The sequence below is a fragment of the Corvus brachyrhynchos genome, unplaced genomic scaffold (assembly GCF_000691975.1).
Source record: "Corvus brachyrhynchos isolate BGI_N302 unplaced genomic scaffold, ASM69197v1 scaffold137, whole genome shotgun sequence".
Lineage (NCBI taxonomy): Eukaryota > Metazoa > Chordata > Aves > Passeriformes > Corvidae > Corvus > Corvus brachyrhynchos.
The window spans coordinates 183,433-200,246 of NW_008238830.1; the positions used below are offsets into that span (position 1 = coordinate 183,433).

The window sequence follows — 16,814 nt, forward strand, 5'->3', positions numbered from 1 at the left end:
GTTCTGAGCACACAGAGTTCTGGAGTTTGCTCCAAAGCTGGTATTATTCAGTAATTTTAAATCTAGCATCAACATTCACAGGAACACTCAGCCAAAACAAAGAGCACAACAACCTGTTGCCCACGAAGGGAGCCAGCTCAACAGACCCCATTCTAAATTCCAGCTCCTTTAAGGCATTAATCACTCTTGCACAATGAATTGGCACAAGTCCTGCCAGCTTTAGCGCTCAGGTTGGTTTATTTTCTTAGAACAAAATCATCAAACATAATTTTTTAAAGAACAACCTGTATAAATAGAAAACTTCATGGCATCCTCCTCCCAACTTGCAAATTCTCTGAAAGCAGCCCGGAATCTATCTGCAAGAGGCAGGATGCCAGGAAAGAGTTTTCTTCAAACTGTGTGCATGGGAGAAGAGAAGGAATTTACACAGACCCTTTTCCTCTCTCCAACAGCAGGACTTAATTATTCTGAAAACTGCCTCAAAACATGGCAAACAAACCCAACTTCAGGAAAATCAGGTTGTGTATAAACCCAGAACCTTCACTTCAGTCTCTCAAAGTAAGACAATGCTCCTGCCCCTTTTCCCAAAACTTGTATGATGCTGAGATCTCTATGTGCCAAGAGCTGGACAGCTGGAACAGTCCTAGGATGACAAAGTGTCACAGTCAGTGTCTCCCCAGCATCACCTGTACAGTTTATTTAATTTCAGCACTAAATGATCCATGGTTACCAGCACACACCTCCAGCGGTCCTGAAAGAAACATCTAGAATTGCATGGATTAGCACAAGTGGAACAAACACAGTGAAATCCCCTTAAAATCCATTCAACTTCCTCATGAAAGACTTGCAGAAACCTGAGTATTAAGTGACAAGAGCTAAAAATGAGCCAGGGCCCCCCAGGGAAATCCCCAGAGCACTCCTTGGGCCGCCTCCCTTCCTACACAAGGTCATCCATGCTTCCCCATCACTTATGCTTTTCCACCCTGGTTCTGGGAAACTGAAGCCTGGATACTTACTCTTTGCGTTTGGGAGAAAGCTGAATCTTGTATGAGACACAGGAATTTCTCATCAATCCAGATTTCTATTGTTTCTCCCCGTATTTTCCTGCTCCCAGCTCCTTCCTGTTGCAGGACAGGAGCACTGGAAGGACTGCCCACCCAGCTGCACCCCAGCAATGGACCACAGAGCACTCCCAACACTCTGGGTGTTGTTACCTCACCCCACTTGCAGTTGGGTCCTTGACAGTCTTGGAGCCCATATACAGCAAAACCTCCTTCTTTCATCTTGGCCTCCGCCCATCCCTCCCCTTCTTTAGAGTAACCAGAAGGAAACCAGTACCTTGGTGCAGCATCAGCTTGGTCTGGATAAGAATCAGGACTGTTTTTAAGTGGTGATTCCTCCCTCCTCAGCTCTAAATTTCAAAGGGGAACCTCTTGGGTCACCTCTCAGGACTTGGCTCACCTACCTCACCTTCTAATGGCTTCACTGACCTTGTTGCTAAAAGTTCACCTGCTCCTTCAGTGCCTCTCCCAGGTGGGCTTTCCCTCTGCTCCTGCAGAAGCAGCACCTTCCCCTCTCTGGTCCTCAGACAGACTTAGCACCTTCCCCTGTGCCTGGTGCCACAGGTCACATCCTGCTGCTCTTGATGTTGCTGCAAGCGGCTCCTCTCAAATACCAACACAGAAAAACTGATACTGGAAGTATTTCCCCAATTTGTCAGCACAAAATGCACCAAAACACTGTTGGAACATAAGCCTTGTCCCCTCTGTCATCCATAGGATGACCAGCAGAAGGAAAAATAGAATAAATGAAAAACCAAGAAAATCCTTGGAAACCTTTCCCCAAAACAACCCAGTATCTGTCTCCTACAGGAACTCTGAGGATCAAAGGATCCCATCCAAAAGGTGCCTGACCTGCTCTCAGCTCAGGAATACCAGGAGCCCATATTTTTATACCCTTCCAGCATCTGCAGGCCACCACAGCTGGCCCAGCCAGCTCAGCTACAGTGGCCATTCCAGCACACATAAATCAAATTAGTGGTAGCAAAATAGAGAAGCCTGTTCCTTAGAGGATATCGAGTTACAGGCTGCTAAGCAGGAGGCAAAAAAAAAAAAAAAAAAAAGCAGGAATTGTGAGGGAAATAGCCTCTTTACGGACTAAAAGAGGAGAAGATGAAGCATCACATGATGCTCAAAATCCACACCTCATTCATTAAACATCCTTGAAAGGCACCACAGGATCACGGGATAATTGGGGCTTCGAGGAACATCAGGACTCTCCAGCCCACCCCCAAAGACTCATCCTTCTGCTGACCCCGAAGCAGTGTGAGCTCAGAGCCACACAGAACCCGTGATCAAGGGCCACCCTGCCAGAAAACCGGGTCTGATTCAACACCATGTGCCTCTTACAAGGTCTATCCCCAATTTAAAGTTCGGGATAATAAAAGCATAAAAGAATTGAGGAACTTTCGAGACTGCCAGAAACACAGGAGTGAGACTTCCAGCCTACCACAAACTGGGATTTAGCGCAGTCACTGTCCTGGTTCATCCACACTCACCAAATCCCATGTTACAGCCTCATTTAATAGGCCCCCTTGTACTGCCAAACCTTCCAAAACTGGGGGTACACGAGGTTTCTGACACACAAGATATCCATAGTCAGTCCAGGCTGGCAGCACTTTCCAGGAGAACGGGGAAAGGAAGTCCATAAAGAAGGAAAATTATGGGAGGACACTTCAGCTGACCTCCTCTTTGAAAATGAATCAGAGAGAGAAACACTTAAATCATTTCTCCAGTTCACAGAAGAAAGTTCTATCAACCAGGAGAAGGAAAAAAGGGCTTCAAATGGGAAAAAGAAATCCTTATCCTTGATGTGCTACAGTGTTCTGTGCATTGTTAGACGAAAGCATCCTTGCTTCTCCTAAAATACAACTGACTTCCACTCTGCTCCTTGTCAGTCTAATGCCATCCCCACGCAGCACTTCCTTCACATGTTCCCAAACAGGAATACTTCAAAGCTGATCACTGGATGTTCCCACCAGCTGTTAGCTGTGGTTTGGGGTGTCTTAACTGGGAACAAGCCTACAGCTGAGGCTTCTTGTGCACCAAGAAAATAAAGGATCAGACCAAGAGGTTTCTGGTTTTGTGGCTGCTATTTGAAGCAATAAAATCTTTACGTGGAGCTAATTAAAAAAATATTCAAACTGAAATCCTAAAGCCATCTCAGGGAGTGTTTGATCAGTTTACTTCTTTCATTTCCACCTACCGGCTACACAATCAGAAGAGGAGGGGAACCACAGGGCCCTGCAGACACAAGAGCTGGATGGGATTCAACACCAGTGGTGCTCCTGCACGGAGGAGAACGACACACTCCAAGCAGAACCCTGCTCCAAGATTTGTTTCCTTCACTACAGCAGGTTGGCAGCAACTCAGCCACGAAGCCCAGCAAGGCACACTCGGGCTTTGAAGGTCACACACAAGCCTGTTGTGTCCCAGCTATTTTAACTCATCCTTTGGAACTACAAAGCTGATCATCAATTCACAGGAAGCAACAGGCCCAGTCATGGGTTATTTATAGTCCCAGTCACCTTTACTCTGCATTAAAGCCACAATTAACAGTTAATGCTTAACTAAAGCTTTACAATTTGTCTAAGCTGCTTTTTTGCATAAAAACTGCAGGTGCATCTTCTCCCTTTTCTGCCTCCATCTCTAGAAGGGCTTGAAGAGAAGCACCAAACACGGAAGGTAAAGTTTCTGTCAAAACACGAGGGAACTGGAAAACTCAGAATTGTGCACTTAAACATTGCTCCTGCCAGTTCAGCCCTCACTACCCCCATGACTTGAGGCAGCAGCTCCCAGCAGTCCTGCACTGGGATAACCCTCAGTGAGAAGAGTGCTCCTCAAGGCAAGTATCCAAGAAATCAGGTTGGTGGTGGCAGCCTGGAAAGCTTTTACATCTCAGAAGAGTGACCTCAAGGGATATTCAGAGAAATGCAGCCTCCTCTGTTAGGGAAAAGAGAGCACCTTCTCTTCAATGTTTCTGTTCAGATCTAAACGGGATTCACACTGAGTATGGAGAAGAAAGGAAGGGAAGTTGTGACTCAGTAGCCAGAAGGATAAAGCACATCCTACACCACAGCTCCACACAAGCCTGGCTGGGAAAGCAGATGTTATGTGCACACATCAGCAAAGAGCCGAAACCTTGAACAGCAATTGCCTGAGAAGCACTCTTCACTCAAAGCCTGACCAGCCCCACAGGCACTGCCTCTCTGGAATGACACTCTGGAGAAAAACCACCACGACCAGGAAGGAACAATCTCGTGGACCTCACGAGAGGTTCCTGACAGGCTGCAGTGCTCTGGAGTGCCGAGAAGAAATTCCAGCAGCACCAGGGTGCTCTCAGCAGCTGATAACACGACATGCTGGGCAATCCACCCTGACACCAGGAGAGGAAGAGCCATTTACAATGCCAGCCTGTCCTGATTTATTTGGGCATCCCAGGGAGCCTTCTCTGAGCATGTGACATGCCTTAGGGAGAAAATTCCCTAATTAGGGACCATTTATATGCTCTCTGTGGAAGTGACTCTGCAGTCAGCCATGCCCTCTTCTTTTCTCTGTAAGTGCTGTTCAGGGATGTCCCAGCTGTGAGGGCTTCAAGCGGCCACTCCAATGGTTGAGGTGGCTGTGGATATATTTTCAGAGCATGGCAGCACACAAGCACACAGACACTCACCCTTCCGACATCCAAAGTCGGAGCCTGCCCCATCACAGATGCCCAAATCCACAGAGGAAGGTGGAAGGAACAGATATGTTGAGGTGGAAGGAACAGATATGTTGCTCCTCTTTTCTAGAGCCAAGCTACATGAACTTCAACTGCTATCCGAAGATCTGCACTTACACATTGTTTTCCTCAGGACTGTTTCTTCCAAGTCAATTTGTCAAGATCCTCAGCTCTGCAAAGGATCCACAGTGAGTTCCAAGAGCTGCCTGTATGCCAGACAGACAGCTCTGTGGCAGGAGGAATGCTCCAGAGATCTGTAACAAGTCTTGACTCCAAAGGCCCTGAATGCTGATAACATGTACTAACCATCCTGAACCTGAAGTGATGGAAGCAAGAGCTGTCAAGTTTGCTTAGGTCTGGGGTAAGACAAGGATACATAAAGCAAAAATGAAGAACAGAAAGCAGAGTTCTTTCCCAAGCACACCTTTAAAAAAAACCCCAAACCCTTAAAACAGCGCCCAGCCAAAACAGCAAAACTTGTTCAGAGAGCAAGAGGTCTCACAAGAGGAATGATTATGGGAAGGTGAAAGAAGGGATGAACCCTTCAACACACACTTCTGACTCAGGAAGGACTTTACCCAGCAAGCTGAGGCTGAAACTGATCCTTGGAGCAGCTCCCAGTCCTTCAAGAGCTCAGATAACTTCTATGACAGTAATGTTCAGCATTCTATGGAACCAACAGCCCCTGATAAAGCAGGGTGGGCTGCGCAAGAGGCACATTAAGTTCATGTCTATCCTTACTGGAAGTAACTCTTGAGCTCTGAAAACCAACTCCCAGCAGTACCAAGACACTCCCTGCATCTGAAGCAAAAAGCCCTTCCAAAAGCTCATTCCCTAAATATGGAGTCCTTGTTGGGATCTCCTGGTGCCGACAGCCAAAAATATCATCTGTTTGCCAAGTGCTGCTGACACTGTCAGACACAGCCACCAGTGCCCAGGTGCTGTTCCAGCAGGGATGCAGCCCCCAATTCCATCAGGTGCTTTGTGCTGCTGACAATGGAAAAGACACTCCAATATGGAGCAGCTGAGGGAGCTGGAGGGGCTCAACTTGGAAAAAGGAGGCTCAGGAGGGACCTTCTGTCTCTCCACAGCTCCCTGACAGGAGGGTGCAGCCAGGTGGGGGTTGGGCTCTGCCCCCAAGGAATGAGGGACAGGACAAGAGGGAACAGCCTCAAGCTGTGCCAGGGGAGGTTTAGTTGGGATATTCTGAAATTTTTTTCACTGGGTGGTTAGTCAGGCACTGACACAGATGGCCCAGGGCAGTCAGAGTCCCCATCCCTGGAGGGGTTTAAGAGGTGTGTGGATGTGGCACTTGTGGACATGGGTTAGTGGTGGCCTTAGCAGTGCTGGGGGAATAGTTGGACTCTGTGATCTTAGAGGGCTTTTCCAACCTTAATGATTCTGTGATTCAGTGATTCTATGCACAAGTGAACAAAGGTGAACAAGGGTTGGGAGCTCACAAACAGAGGAGTGTTTCCCAAAACCACAGTGAACACTTTTGAGGGCCCTCAGCACTTATTTCATTAACCTCAGCTGTCTCTGTGTCATCACAGCTACTGCAATGCCCAATTAGAGCATTTAAAACTCTGCCCAAGTTTGTCAGTGTTTCAGTGCTCACTGGACCAGAGAGCTGGCAGGTCTCAGGACTCTGACCAGCACCCTCTCATAATCAGGAGAGCACTTCCCCTGCAGGGTATCAGGACAGTAATAAGCATCCACGATCATTTAAAATCCCTGGATTAAAGACTAAGAAAAACAGATAGGACAAAGACATCTCTTCTGTTGGTTCAAAGGGAAAGTCAGGAGCCTCCAAAGCAGCAGGACTGATGGCCAGACAGAGCACAACCCGAGGCGTAGAGAAAGGAGGCCTTAAAAATTATAACTCAGAGAAAAACTTAGGATAATCATGTGCCTCCTTGCTGCTGGAAGTGAGGGCTAGCAACTCTGAGTGCTCTGCAAAGCTAAAACTTCATAAAAAATTCCCATCTTACACATAGCCAATTCTCTTTAAACTCCACCTGCATGATCAACCAGGTGTTATCATGGGAATGAAAAGAGCCCAGCACCTTCTTCATGTTCTACTGATTTGTAACACGAGAATATTTTATATTAGAGCTGCTGGCAAAGGCTCTGAGAAGTAAAGCCTTACACAGGGATATCCCTTGGGGTCTCAGCCTAGCCTTCACCAGTCACCAGTGCCAGGTGACCTTTAGCAGGCAGGAGCTGGAAGAGAACAGAATCACAGAAGGTTGGAAAAACCCTCTAGGATCAAGTCCAACCATCAATCCAGCACCACCACGTTCACCACTAAACCATGTCCTGAAGTCCCACATCCACACTTTTTTTGAACACTTACAGGGAGGGTGACTCCACTACTGCTCTGGGCAGTCTATTCCAATGCTTTACAATGAAAATCCTTTCCATGAAAAGAATTTCCCCAAGATCCAATCTAAACCTCCCCTGGTACAACTTGAGGCTGTTTCCCCTTGTCACCTGAGAGCAGAGCCCAACCCCACCTGGCTCCAACCTCCTCTCAGCAAAGTTTCCTTTCAGCACTGCAGGCAGGTATCTGCTCCTACCTCACCTGGGAGCACAAAGGGGAATCACGGGCTTTAGGCACTTCCTAAATCAGAGAGAAAAGCCCAGGGCCCATCCTTGGTTGAGGCTGGAGAATCAATACTTCACCAAAGCCTTGAAGGACAGGCACAGAGGGACACTGGGCTATTGCACAAGTCTCTGGCCTTTCCATTTCACATCATCTTGTGGCTCCTAAGCCCTGGCCGGGCCTCCCAGTCTGGGCAAAGCCAGCCCTAGTGCATCCAGACCCATGTCCAGTACGCCCACTGGGAAAGCATATCAGGGATCCCTAAAACCAGGTGTTGCGGTCATTTCCTCAGTTTCCAGAAGTGATCAGAGCCCAGGATCCTTCCAGAGAGGTATTACAGGTACTACTGCAGGCCAGAACTGCAGAAATTCTCGGAAAAAAGCACGAGATGCTAGAAGAGGAGAGAGCTGGAGGGAAAACAAAACCCCCAACCCAACAACCTCATTAAAGCTTCTCTCCTTCCTCTGCTTAACAAGAAGAATGCTTAATTAAGTCCTCCTTCAAGCCTTCCCCCTCACCCAGCAAGGCTCAGCAGAAAGCAGAGATTTAACAATTTCCTCTGCAGCACAGGACACTTCAGTGGGACAGGAATTTGCTTATTCTAAAGGCGCAGTGAATTGCTGGTTCTCTGTTGTTCAGCCGCAGTGGGGAGGGACAAGATCAGCAGGAGGTACACTTCAGATCTGCTCAGGAATATGAGAGAGCAGGAGGGGAAGGAAGCAAGTTGCTGTTTATTCCAAGTCTGGAGCTTTCCCAAGGCAGAAGTTTCACTGTGTTATGCAGAGACTTCTCAGTTTATTTGCAAGTCTCTTGCAGCTTACTAAATCAGTTCAACTGGCAACTGCTGCTGCTGATTTTAAGCCAAATTATACTCACTCCTACCTGGTGACACAGCCTCAGTTCTGCAGCCAGTTCTCACCCATTAATGCCTCTGGAATTGGTAGAACTTGCTATTTAAGGCAATCACCAGTTTGACCTCAAAGTTACTGTTTCCTGTCATAATTTCAGCCTTGTTTGTTTTCACTGGAACACCTCCCTGTGTGTTCCCACCTCCTGGGACCACTTCTCCTGTGTACTGAGCTGAGATACATTATTAGAGACAAGCTTTCAACTCTGGCTCACTTAAAATCAAATATAAGAGCTCAGAGACTCATCCTCCTGGGACAGAACTATCACCAAGGAGCCTCTACTAGAATCCAGACATTCCTAGGGAATTTGTCCCCACTCCTCATGATTTAGTTCTCTTATGAAGGACCACAGCAACACAACAATGGGAAATTTCTTTTTTTTCTGATGGGTCTTTCAATCAAAACAGAACACAAAGCTCCAAAAAGCCAGAGGCCTTGGCCCACCATTTGGCAGTTTAGGGGACACCAAGGAGGACTTCCAGTTTTGGACATCCCAGGAAACTAGGCTCGATATACCTGCACCACACAAAGTGAACAGAGGCAGGTAAATAAACCAAACCCTGAGAGCGGCCAGCGTGAGACTCAAGGGGTTTACAAGGACCTGCAGCAGGATGGATTCAAAAAGGAGTTTGTGCTTCTATTTCTCCCTCTGAGTACTTCTGAATTCCCCTCAGAAAGCAACACAAGCAACCTTGCATTTCACCAAAGGGAAAATCTGTTCTGACCTGAAATTCCATTGAAAAGGTAGGAAGTGTGTTCTGAGCAAGATGTTTGTGGCAATTAGAAAAAGTGGGCTCTACAGTTGGCAGGGGATACAGAAATCATGGGATGATTTGGGTTGTAAAGGACCTTAAAACCCACCCAGTTCCACACCCTGCCACAGACAGGGACACCTTCCACTAGACCACTGTGCTCAGAGCCACATCCAGCCTGGTTTTGAACACTTCCAGGGATGAGGCAGCCACAGCTTCTCTGGGCACTGTGTGCCAAGGCTTCACCACCCTCACAGGGAAGAATTTCTTCCCTATATCCAATCTGAATCTCCCCTCTTTCAGCTTAAAGCCATTCCCCCTCGTCCTACCACTGCAAAATCCTTTGCAAAAATACCAGGCAGAAGGAAGATGCTCAGGTGTACCCAGGTCTGAATGTAATTATACAAAACAGCCCTGGATTATTCAGGGCAGAGAAATGAACTCTGTCCCTGGAACACAGCAAGGCTCACCAAAGGCACAGCAGTCCCACCTGGGAAAGAGCTCTGAAGCAAGGGATGGATGCAGCAATATTCAGGAGGGAAGAGATGCCACAACTACAGCTCTGAGTCATTCAGGAGCTGGACCACAGATCAGCTCAGTGCTCAACAGCAGCTGCTATTTGGGGAGGTTTTCTGTAACTTTTGTGATTCCACTGGACCATTAACCATGGACTGCAGGCAGCATTCCCAGCCCACCTCCTCACTCAGTGTCTAACTCAGAATGGATGAAGCAGGCCTGCCAAACTGCCCCAGTACAGCCTGTGCCCTAAACTTAACCGGTACAAAGCTGTTAGGAAACACTAAAGAATGTTCTGCCTCAATTCTGACCAATTCCCAGTGCCTTTGACAGGGAGCAGGAGCTCCTGCTGGAACTGCTTTGCTCCTCTCTGAATGTGTAATGAAGTTTTAAAGCAGCAGCCCAACCTCCAGCTCCCACAGGGCCCTGCAGGAACCTCCTCCAGCAAAGGACTCCTTTTGCCATAAATGAACAGTAGATTTTTATTTGGGTCTCAGTGATTTATGTTCATCTGGAAGACTTAGCTTCCTTTTAATACTGCAACAAAACTCAACTTCAAGGAAGCCTGGAAATATTTTTGACTGACAGCTGTCCATCATCTGTGTAAGGTGGGAGAACTCCACACATAGGAGTCAGTGGATAAATTGGCTGATAAGCAGTTCAGCCCAGCCCTTAAGCTGGCCTCCCTTTCCCTTTGTACTTCTCAGTCTCCTCTAACCAAAATCACTGGTTTACTTACACCAGATGTGTGAAAATCAGCATCTTCACAAGATGCTTTTTGGGAAACAAGAAGCCCCACAACCTTCCCAGGGGAGGACCCGTCTGGTGCCCCAGCAGATCACCACAATCACCCCAACTTGCACCACAAACCAGGCTCAGCTGATCCCAGAGCCCCACAAGAAGCTTCCTAGGTCAGGCACCACCAGGAATGAGACCCGAGGTCCTACAGGCTTCCAAATGGCAACTTCCTGAAACACAGCAAGTGGAAAACCAGAGCCTCTTGCCAAGTCCAGAGCCACAGACTTCCTGCACAAGACCTTATCAGACCTTACATCCCCTTTCAGAGCTCCTTTCCTGGGGGCAGGCACCTGCTAGCACATCTAGTAAGTCCCATCCCAAACCCAGGGCAGCATGACTTGTGCTCTGAGGCCACATGTCCAGCTCAGACCAGAACATGGGGGCAGCAGGAAGGGTAAAGGCTCCACAAGGAGGCACGTCCAGCCAAAAGAAGGTTGTGCTCCTTTAGGAAGCAGCGTTCAATCCAACCTCTTCCTCAAACACTGCCTTAGCTTCCTCACAAGCACAAAGAGACAACCTTAAAACACCAGAGCTGATGGAAAGGCTGCCAATACTCATTTTCTACTAGCGAAGAGGTATTGCAGGAGAGACAACAGTAGCAAACTGATGGCCCTGTGCTGGGGATGGTTCATGACAGGATGCTGTCATTTTCCAGAACTCTGTCACTAGGGTTTCCCCCAAAGCAAGAGACCGGCAAAGATTTCCACTCCTGCCTGCACTCCCCTGAAGATTTTGAGAAGAAAAAAAGAATGATCAAAGAGCCTTTGTGCATTTATAAACCCATCAATTTTGCTAGAAGATTTAAGGCTTTAAAGAGTCCAAAACATCTATTTGAAATTTTCTATCCAAACAGACTTTTTAAATACTTTAAAAAACCCCAGAAATAAAGTACTTAGATTTTTCTGAAGTGAGGCATTCCAACAGCTCCAGACAGGAGCGCTGGAGGGGAGGAGGAAATCCAATTCTTAAGTTTGACAGGAACTTACTTTTTTTTTTTTTTTTTTTTTTTTCTCCTTCCTTTTAGTTGGCAGGGAAACAAGACTACAGAGCTATTTCACCCCCGGCTCTCATCAGGAATAGCTGCATTAAGCAGCACAGGAAACAACAAACCAAACATACTCAACTGCTGGCAGATCCAGGTCCCTGTCCCGCACAAGCTTTGCCTCACAGGAAAGATTGTCCTAGCTGATGATGCAGCAGTACTCCACCCCACCTTCCACGCCGTTCCTCTCCACACGCTCCCACCACTTCCCATTTTGCCTCCAAAACCCTCCCATGCAGAAAAGAAGCAGGTTCCCCACGTGAGAACAGTACAGGCATGACAGGTTTTGGGAGAGCTCAGGTTTTTTCAAAACCTGGTTACCTTGATTTCTTCTCAGGCATAAGAATTGAGAGGGTCAAATACTTGGCAGCACTTCTTTCTCCATTTCCATGTACTCCCTGTAGTATCTGCAAAGTAGAGCACAGGATGGCATCAGGGGCTGGAGACTGTCTGTGCCACCCTCAGTGTCACAACCTGAAAATGATGTTATTTTTCAGATATAAATAAATTAACATAATGGAAGAGTGTGCTGGCAGCAGAGACACAGTTCCTCCAAGCCCTTCTTTCTGCAGTGTCAGGGAAGGAGAGCAGGAAATGTCACATCTCATCCCCAGACCTTGGGTCTCTGCTCTGGTGGGGACTAATTCGACCATTTGCCTTCTGTGAGACAGGTGCTTTCTCCACTAGTTTTGGAAGCATGGGACAGTGCAGAGGAACCCCATCCATGTGCTGTGGGATACTTTTGTGTCTCCTTACGCAAGTTCTTTTAGCACCCAGGAGACACGCAGGCGTCCAAGTGCCATACACCAGGATATCCACTACGGATATAGGATCTGGGCACAGGGTGGGCAGGAGACAGCAGGGATTTGTGTCTGGACTAAGTGGATGACAAGGCAGATGTTTCCTCCTTTGCTCTCTCTTCCTTGCCAGTGTCACAGGATGGCAAAAGCTTCCCAGTCTGCTCCATTTGAACTTCTCCAAGCACAGCATCCTCTGCTCCCTGTGCTCTCACCTCACTGGTAAGAAATCCCTGAGCTGGAGGGTGACTCAGTTTGGGAACACCATCCCAGGGATCAGTGGCTGCCCACAAGTTCGGCTCTCCTGCATCTGCTGCCATATAAGGCCAAAAGCAAAGAGTTTTGTGCAACACACCAGAACTAGCCCCAGTGAGAGGCTGGCTCAGGCTCTCTCAGCCCCAGCCCTCAGCACCCTTGAGGCCCAGAACCTCAAAGGGTGTGAAATCCCGGCACAGCAAATCTCTCCTGGTAAGTCTCAGACAGATGCTGCTGATCAAGGATGCCCACCTGAGGGTGGCACATTTCCACAGCTATGCCAGCAGGAAATCCAAGAGCCCCTTGTTTGGAGGAACAGATTCATGCCAGATATCGGAAGAACCCCATTTCATTCTATTTCTTATGCAAGCCTTCCAATAGAATTCCCAGATCCAGCAGCAGAATTTGCACCAAAAACCACCACAGCTCATACCAGACACAGTCTACGTACCCCTCACCCTGGATTCTGCCTGTTGTTCTCCAGGGAATTTTGCCAAGAACCTGTTTCAGCTGGTAAAGAGATGCATTCCAAAGCTTTGTTTTAGACAGCAAAAGAGAGCTTGCTGATTACCACACAACATTGCTTTTAACGAAGTATAAATGTACTCAGTAAGGAAGTGAAAAGCCACTAAGAACAAGATTTTGATTCATATTCCATTTCTGAAGCATTTGTCAGATCACCCCACAAGTTCTCAGGCAAAGGCAGGCTGGCAACATTACATATCTAGCCTGAGGTAAAGCCTCATTAACAACACCCAGTAACATTTGCTTCATCCGTTTCACACTAATTCCACTCTCTGTCATAGGCAAAAGACCCCACCTGCAGTGCTGCCTCCAGCTCTGTGATCCAACATCAGAAAGACATGGAGCTGCTGGAGCCCATCTGCTCTGGAGCCAGGCTGGCAGAGCTGGGGCGTTCACCTGGAGAAGGCTCCAGATAGACCTCAGAGCCTCTTCCAGAGCCTAAAGGAGCTCCAGGAGAGCTGGAGATGGGCTTTGGACAAGGGATGGAGTGACAGAACAAGAGGGAATGTCTTCCCACTGCCAGAGGGCAGGGATAGATGGGCTATTGGGAAGAAATTCTTCCCTGTGAGGGTGGGGAGGCCCTGGCACAGGTTGCCCCATCCCTGGAAGTGTTTCAAGGCCAGGTTGGACAGGGCTTAGAGCACCCTGGTCTAGTGGAAAGAGTCTTTGCCCATGGCAGTGGGATGAGCTTTAATGTCCCTTCCAACCCAAACCATTCCATGGTTAAAAGCAAAAAATACACCAGTTTTAAGAGGCAGCAGAGCAGGAACTCCAGGACAAGTGGTTTAACGTGCACTCAATTCTGACACACGCACACTCACTTAACATGCTGCTCTCTCCAGAGTTGGAGCTGACAAAGACAGAAATGCCTTGTTGCTTCCTGGCCACACCACCTCAACACCATTAGCAACTTACCTACCAACGTATTTCAAAAAAATCTAAGTGAATACATGAGGCTTCTAGAATCAGGCCTTCTAGCACTGTACATGTACTAGCCTCCAAGAGCAGCCAGACAGATCTAGTCTAGAACTCCCCACCCTCACTGGACAATTTGGTAGCTCCAAACCCAGTGGGAGATCAGGATGAATACAAGAGATTCATTTCAAATTTCCAGACCAGCAGCTAATACTGCCTTCAAGCTCTTTGTACTTCAGAAGTAACAGAACAAATCTGAAGACTTGATGTTATGACAGACTATTAAAGACAACATGGATACAACACAGGACAGAACAGCCTTCCACCAACATATCTCCTGGTGGAAGGCTGGCTTTTCCAGCAGCACCAATCACTCTTTTTAGATGTTACTGGTGCCCTTCTGCAAGTGCCAGGCAGTGACATAGAGAAGAGGGTTCGTATTCAAAGGCTGCTTTGTGAGCTCCAGAGATGAGGACAGCATTGCTCCTGCCTCAGTGAACACTGCCAGGAGGACAGAACACACTTTTGGGAAAAAGCTAATGCTTCTGGTAGTTTCAAAGGAGGAGCATCATGAGGGCACAGACAAGCATTAGTCATGTTTTGCTGGGGCTGGGGCATGACTAAAGTTGGCAGCATAGTCCTATACTCAGCCTGCGGGCAAAGGGAGAGTTTGTCTTCAGGGCTGTTCACTTATTATCTCCAAGATGGCAAGAAATTCACTTTTAATGAACATTAGTATTGTGCATTGAAGCACGTGCAGTGCAGAAAAGCTGCCGAAATTAACCAACACATCTTAAAGGGAATGAAAATCATACTTATTGAGAACATTAACAGCTGGAGCACCAGCCACTGTGTATCACTGTGTTTGAGGCACTTTAGTAGCCCCCACATCCCTGTCCTAACAAGTCAGGTGACATACATTGCACCAAAGAAATATATGGAAAGGGTGGGCATTCCCAGCTCCTCACTTGCAGCTTTCTGTGCCTGAAAAATGTCTCAAGCTGTTTTCTCCACATGCGTTTTCCCAAGCGCTTATTAACCCAGTAGTTTGGGGTTCTGGGTTTTTTTGAACATTTTAAATATTTTGGAATGGGTATTACAGCCTGTCCAAACACTCTCTCTTCCCCAGGGATGGAAACAAGGGCTCTCACCTTGCCAACTTCTTCAGCTCATTGTTGATATCACGGTTGAAGGGCTGGATGCACTGAGCTCTGGTCAGGAAATCATGGGATTTTCTGTATTCCCTCAGGTAGAGACAAGCCTGTCATGGAAAGAAGATAGATGCATCACAAAATAAATACAGACCCACTGCCCTTCTTCAGGACTCATGCAACAACAAACATTCCTGAGAGAGAGCCAGCTAATTCAGGAATATCCCAGGAAAAGCTCCATGTGATGCATTTCCAGAGAGCCAGACTTTCCAAAAGGGCAGATGCAGACAAACCACCTTGACTGTTGCAACAGCCCAGAATTCAGGGACTCTCCTCAGTTCATTCTGGGCTCCCTCTACAGCCAGGCTGGGATGTTCCATGATGATTTATTTGCCCACCTGGCCACACCTGAACAGCGCTTTGGCATTTCCTTGGTCCATCTCCAAGGCTAACTCCCCATATTTCAAAGCTCGGTCAGCACGTTCCATTTTCAGGTAAGTGAGTGAGAGATTCAGGAACAGCAGCAGTTTTGAAGCGTTGATCTGACTCTGCTCTGCCTTACTGGAAGAGCTGCGACCCAGGATGGAGAGGGCCTGAGCAGAGAGGGAAAAAACAGCCAGTGCACAACAAATCCATCATGGAAAGTGAGAAATCCATCTCATCCAACAGCTACACCCATGCTTCTGTTCACCTAGGTCACTTACAAGTAATAACATTCAAAACTCTAAATACAGGGCATGGCATTCTCAGCATGACTAGTCACCTCAGCCATATGACTACAGGCTTAGGAACTTACCAAGGAAAGCAGAAGAATTTTAAAAAACCAAACTACACCCAGGACTCAGATTTTAAGGACAAATATGGAAATCTTACAGGGAAGAAGACAAGTCAAATTACTTTTGTTTCAAAAATACCAAGGAAAAGCAACTTTGAATCACCTCCACCTCTGAAAAAGTAGCAGATGCATTCCAGTTTGAGAATAACTGAGCATTTATCCTGCCTGGAGAGGGAGCTGAAGAGGCTCAGCCTGGGGAAAAGGAGGCTCAGGGAGTACCTTCTTGCTCTCTACAATTCCCTGACAGGAGGGTGCAGCCAGATGGGGGTCATTCTCTGCTCCCAGGTAGCCCTCTGGATGTGGCACTTGTGGGCATGGGTCAGTGGTGGCCTTGGCACTTCTGGGGAACACCTGGACTCTGTGGTCTCAGAGAGCTTTTGCAACCAAAATGATTCTGTGACTATTCCTTCATTTACCACTGCCGCTCACACAAAACCAAGTGTGGAAGCCCTGTTCTTAAGTAACAAACTATGCCTGGAAAATACCACAAAGTTACTTGATCTCTAACCTGTACCTGTTGTGGTGAGCTAAAATAATCCCTTCTTTCACAGCTTTCCCAAAGCACACCCCACATTTTCCTGGTGCCATACCCTCTTATATCTGCTCTTGGCAATCTTGAAGCGCTGCTTATAGAAGAAGTAGTTGCCAAACTCTCTCACTGTTGCTGCCACTTTCAACACCTTTTCTAGAGGATGTCTATCCTGCTGCTCCTGGGTGAAGAAATATCTGAATTTCAGTTCAAACACAAGAAAACAGGCAGAGAACTCAGACAGGACAGTCCTGCACAGCCCCCCCATTCACAGAGCAGCAGCCAGGTCCTTGCCAAGGCCAGGCCATCACCATGTGGTATCTCTCCAGCCAGGCTGAAATGTGACAGTGTTCTTCTGCTGGTTATTCCTAGTAAAGAGGTCAGGAAGCTCCCCAGGCCCAGAGAGG

The 16,814-nt window shown here is 47.5% G+C and overlaps 1 protein-coding gene across 2 annotated transcripts in view; it reads right to left on the reverse strand.

The window, feature by feature from the left end:
• Positions 1-214: 214 nt before the first annotated feature.
• The window catches only part of FKBP6 (FK506 binding protein 6), a 19,248-nt gene continuing 2,648 nt past the window's right edge, over positions 215-16,814 (reverse strand). The window contains exons 3-7 of one of the 2 annotated variants that reach the window (XM_008636727.2): positions 16,469-16,588; positions 15,442-15,636; positions 15,044-15,153; positions 11,722-11,807; positions 215-643 (exon numbers count right to left, since the gene is read on the reverse strand). In XM_008636727.2, the coding sequence (XP_008634949.1) occupies positions 11,756-11,807; positions 15,044-15,153; positions 15,442-15,636; positions 16,469-16,588 (477 nt within the window). In that variant the 3' untranslated portion in view covers positions 215-643; positions 11,722-11,755. The remainder of the gene's footprint in view (positions 644-11,721; positions 11,808-15,043; positions 15,154-15,441; positions 15,637-16,468; positions 16,589-16,814) is intronic. The other variant, XM_017738130.1, reaches the window with a different exon arrangement.